Genomic DNA, 4,480 nt, shown 5'->3' with positions numbered 1-4,480 from the left:
ACACACACAACAACACACACACATATATATATATATTATATATAATATATAATATATATACACACACACACACACACATATATATATATATATATATATATATATTAATTATAACGTACTATCACTTCGGCGATCTGCTCGGTCTATATATTAAGTGGTAGAAACATCTACTTGACCAACTTTCTGAAATTAACAGAATAAACAAATTTACGAACACATACACATACACATGTATATACCTATACGTGAATAGTAGGCATACTAAGTATGAACGCCAGTGCTAGTCAGAAAGACACAGGTAGAGGCGTTCGGACACTCAGGTACTGGGACAGACATAACATACTACGAGCAGTTCAGGGGATACACCATCAATAGATATCACAGCACAGCAACAAGCATATACAAGACATTCAAATCGATATCATATACTAAAGTGTATTTACTATTTGAACTATGTACGATCCTGAAGGATGGCTACTCTAGTACAACGAATCAGCATGCGCTGAAGAATGGGTTCATTCGTACACTGCAACAACATAGCACAAGATTGAGCACCTTACAGGAAAACAACACGCTAGTATACTCTACAGAATAAAACAACATACTCAAATACTCATATAATACAAAGAAGTAACATACTAAAATACTCTCATACAATGTAGCACTATACAGGTATACACTCATTCAACAGAGCAACATACTGGTGTCCTGAGTTGGCCAGATGCGGCGCCAATGGGGAGAGTGTGCGTGTCGTATCCTCAGCGCACCGTTGGTCGTAGCTGTGGAGTGCGTCTCTGAGGTCACCGTTGGGTGGGCACGCATACCAGTACTGCACTGCGAACGCTCGCTTCCAACTCAGGCGATCGCATACATTGTATGCGTCAAAGTAGCGTGATCCATCCACCTCACTCGTGGGACTCGTGTCTCTGTGATAAAGTGTCAATGATTCAGTCAGGAATATATAGAAGTTTGGTTATGCACATAACAGGTTGAAATGCGATATTACACGCAGGGCATACCCATCTTTCCACGCACACGCACAATATATATATATATATACAGAAAAATACACAATGCAGTCCAGACCACAGCACACACCTCGCCAGCAGCTGCATCACCTTCCATCTTTGGGCCGTGATCATCTGCTTGGCACGCGCCTGTCCCTGTCCCTGCGTGCCCAGGTGGCTCACATAACTGTGGTCCACCCATGTCTGCAGTTGGCACTGTACGTGTGTAGCTGCTTTGACTGAGCCCATCGCCTGTGCCACCAGTGTGGCTAAGCGGTAGTCTCGGTTGGCGCGTGCGACAGCGGTGGCCTCGCTTATCTCACACCCGGTCAGTAAGGCAAATACCTGCGTACGGTTAATGGATTGTATGAGGATGTGAATAAGTAGTATGTGAACACTAATAATTATTAGGACTAATACTATACTATACAATACTACACTACACTACACTACACTACACTACACTACAGTACAGTACAGTACAGTACAGTACAGTACAGTACAGTACAGTACACAACACAACACAACACAACACAACACAACACAACACAACACAACACAACACAACACAACACAACACAACACAACACAACACAACACAACACAACACAACACAACACAACACAACACAACACAACACAACACAACACAACACAACACAACACAACACAACACAACACAACACAACACAACACAACACAACACAACACAACACAACACAACACAACACAACACAATGGTATACTATGCAACACACCGCCGATAGACACGACTCTACACGTTTGTACCTCACTCAAGAAAATGTCAGCAACTCTGGCACAGGGCAACAGTGCGATACTTATTTTCTGCTGAGTAATTAGCTATCGCACAGAACAACTCTAAAACAGTACAATACCTTGTTCAGGTTATCCATAAAGACAGCATAATACATGCCAGAACAATGGGCCATACAAACTACCAGTCCAATACACTACCAAAACAGTGGGCTATACCTAAAGACGGTACAATACAGTAACAGAACAATCTATACATACTGACAGTGAATTAAAACACCAAAACAACGACTTATATACATATAAGTCGAATACAACACCAAAACAATGAGCTATCCAATACACAACCATACAATACCATGAAATACAAACACCCATACCTCACTCATACCAGTCCAATCCAATACCACAACATTGAGCTATCCAATATACACAAAAGGCACATAACCATACAGTACTATAAAATACAAACAATACCTCATTCATACCAGTCCAATACAATACCATAACAATGAGCTAAAAAATACAAACAAACAGTACACAACTATACAGTACCATAAAATACAAAAATCCATACCTCACTCATACCAGTCCAATACAATAACACAACATTGAGCTATCCAATATACACAAACGACACATAACCATACAGTACTAAAAAATACAAACAATACCTCACTCATATCGGTCCAATACAATACCACAACAATGAGCTAAAAAAAAATACAAACAAACAGTACACAACTATACAGTACCATAAAATACAAACACCCATACCTCACTCATGCGATCATCAGCAGCCCTGGCAGAATCTACACTGCGGCGGACCTCTTTCTTCACTGCGCGCTTGAGCCATCGCGTCAGCTGCACTCGCTGGTTCCATGATAGCCGTCGCATGTGTGCATACTTCGTCTCCTCACTCGAGGTATCGCTACTCTGACTACTACCCGATTGAGGTACCGTAGCAACCGTATCCAAGGGATGGAGAAGAAGCCACAAGGCGTCCACCAGTGTCCACACCAACATCCATTGCTCGGTACTCTCGCCTACGCTCTCGTGCTGGTCATCGATGACACTGTCCTTGTCGCCGTGGCTGGTGTGTGCGTACATGTCAGCTTCCTGCGTTCTCTGTGGGAAAGAAGAGCGCGAGAAAGAGAGAAGGTGTGAGTGGTATATATATATATATATATGAGTGGTATATACATATATATATATATATATGAAAGTAGAAAATTCAGGACATGCATCCAGCGAGTAATGCACTATATATAAACAACATCCGTGTAAACTGCAATGAATGTGCCATAAAGCGCGCATAATACCTCTACAGGCACACTAACAAGTCAGAGTACACTGTTCACAACACTCAGCCACACTGAGAACGTGTGTCTACTGCAGATAGTGCAGATCACACACAAACAAAATACATATATCAACTCCATCAGAAATATGCAGATTTTTACCAGACTTAATTTAACACCTACCGATTCCAAGGCGTGAACTATTTCGTGTACCATATCAGCGGCCTGAGGGGCCTTTATAACGGGCAATTGCAGCCGGGAGTCTGAGACCAACAGAGACTTTTGAAGATACAGCTTGTATTGCGTGCTGAGAAGATCCACGGCACTCGATCGCTGAGAAGATGTGGACACGGGCGTGATCAGCATATGGTAAATATATAAAGCATACTATATATATATATATATACACATGCATACATACAGACATACATACACACTACATACATATATACATACACACACACACACACACATACATACACACACACACACACATATATATATATATATATATCAGAATATGCATTAGCATTTTCCGGTACAAAATATATTCTCGCTATGCGTATGATTTACATAGAAGATAAAACCGCATAAAAAAATTTAACACAACATTATTTAAGACCAAATCTATACATATATATATTAGATACACATAAAGGCGAACTATTGGAGAAAGCCAAGAAACTGCATTTACCTAGAGACACATTATCGAAGCAAAGTCATATGCACGCCACATAGAAACAGACGCATACCTGGGCAAGTATGCACTTCTTACAAACGCGCACACGCATTTCCCGCAATGGATCGATAACGGGCGTGTAGTCTTCATACCACTGCCTCTCTCGAGTGGTCATCTCTAAGTCCAAGTCGGTGTTAGACCGGCACATACAGCATCGACTGGGAAGAGAGGTGCTCGATGAATCTGCGACAGTCGTTGAGATAAAGAGAGTATTCAGATAGTTGTAATAACAGGCTCAGGAGACCAGAAGACACAAAATCAGAGCCAAACAAGGTGCAGGCAGACAATTGGCCGTAGTTTTGTGTGTACAATCACATGATAACATTGTAACACGATAGAACGATAGCTTGGTAGCGTATATGTGACGGTCTGTGACGGTATGTGGAGCCAGCAAGTGTGACGAATCAACTCCCCGCCCCTGAATTTTTAGTTTATGCAACATGTAGTCACTGTGGGGTCAACTCACTATGGCACACATACATACATACACACACACATATATATATATATATATATATATATACATATATACATAGTATATATATATACTATATATACTATAATATATATATATATATATTATATATACTATACATAGACACTAACAAACAAACAAACAAACAAACAACTAACTAATAACTAACTAACTAACTAACTAAC

The 4,480-nt window shown here is 40.6% G+C and overlaps 1 protein-coding gene across 1 annotated transcript in view; it reads right to left on the bottom strand.

Moving 5' to 3' along the window:
* The window catches only part of SARC_04024 (hypothetical protein), a gene marked incomplete at both ends in the record, with an annotated part of 30,613 nt that overhangs the window by 4,454 nt on the left and 21,679 nt on the right, over nt 1-4,480 (bottom strand). The window contains 5 exons of the mRNA XM_014302175.1: nt 702-926; nt 1,099-1,352; nt 2,558-2,908; nt 3,265-3,414; nt 3,834-4,003. Coding sequence (XP_014157650.1) covers nt 702-926; nt 1,099-1,352; nt 2,558-2,908; nt 3,265-3,414; nt 3,834-4,003 — 1,150 coding nt within the window. The remainder of the gene's footprint in view (nt 1-701; nt 927-1,098; nt 1,353-2,557; nt 2,909-3,264; nt 3,415-3,833; nt 4,004-4,480) is intronic.

The sequence above is a fragment of the Sphaeroforma arctica genome (assembly GCF_001186125.1).
Source record: "Sphaeroforma arctica JP610 unplaced genomic scaffold supercont1.216, whole genome shotgun sequence".
NCBI classification, from domain to species: domain Eukaryota; class Ichthyosporea; order Ichthyophonida; genus Sphaeroforma; species Sphaeroforma arctica.
This window is presented reverse-complemented; position numbering and strand designations above follow the sequence as displayed.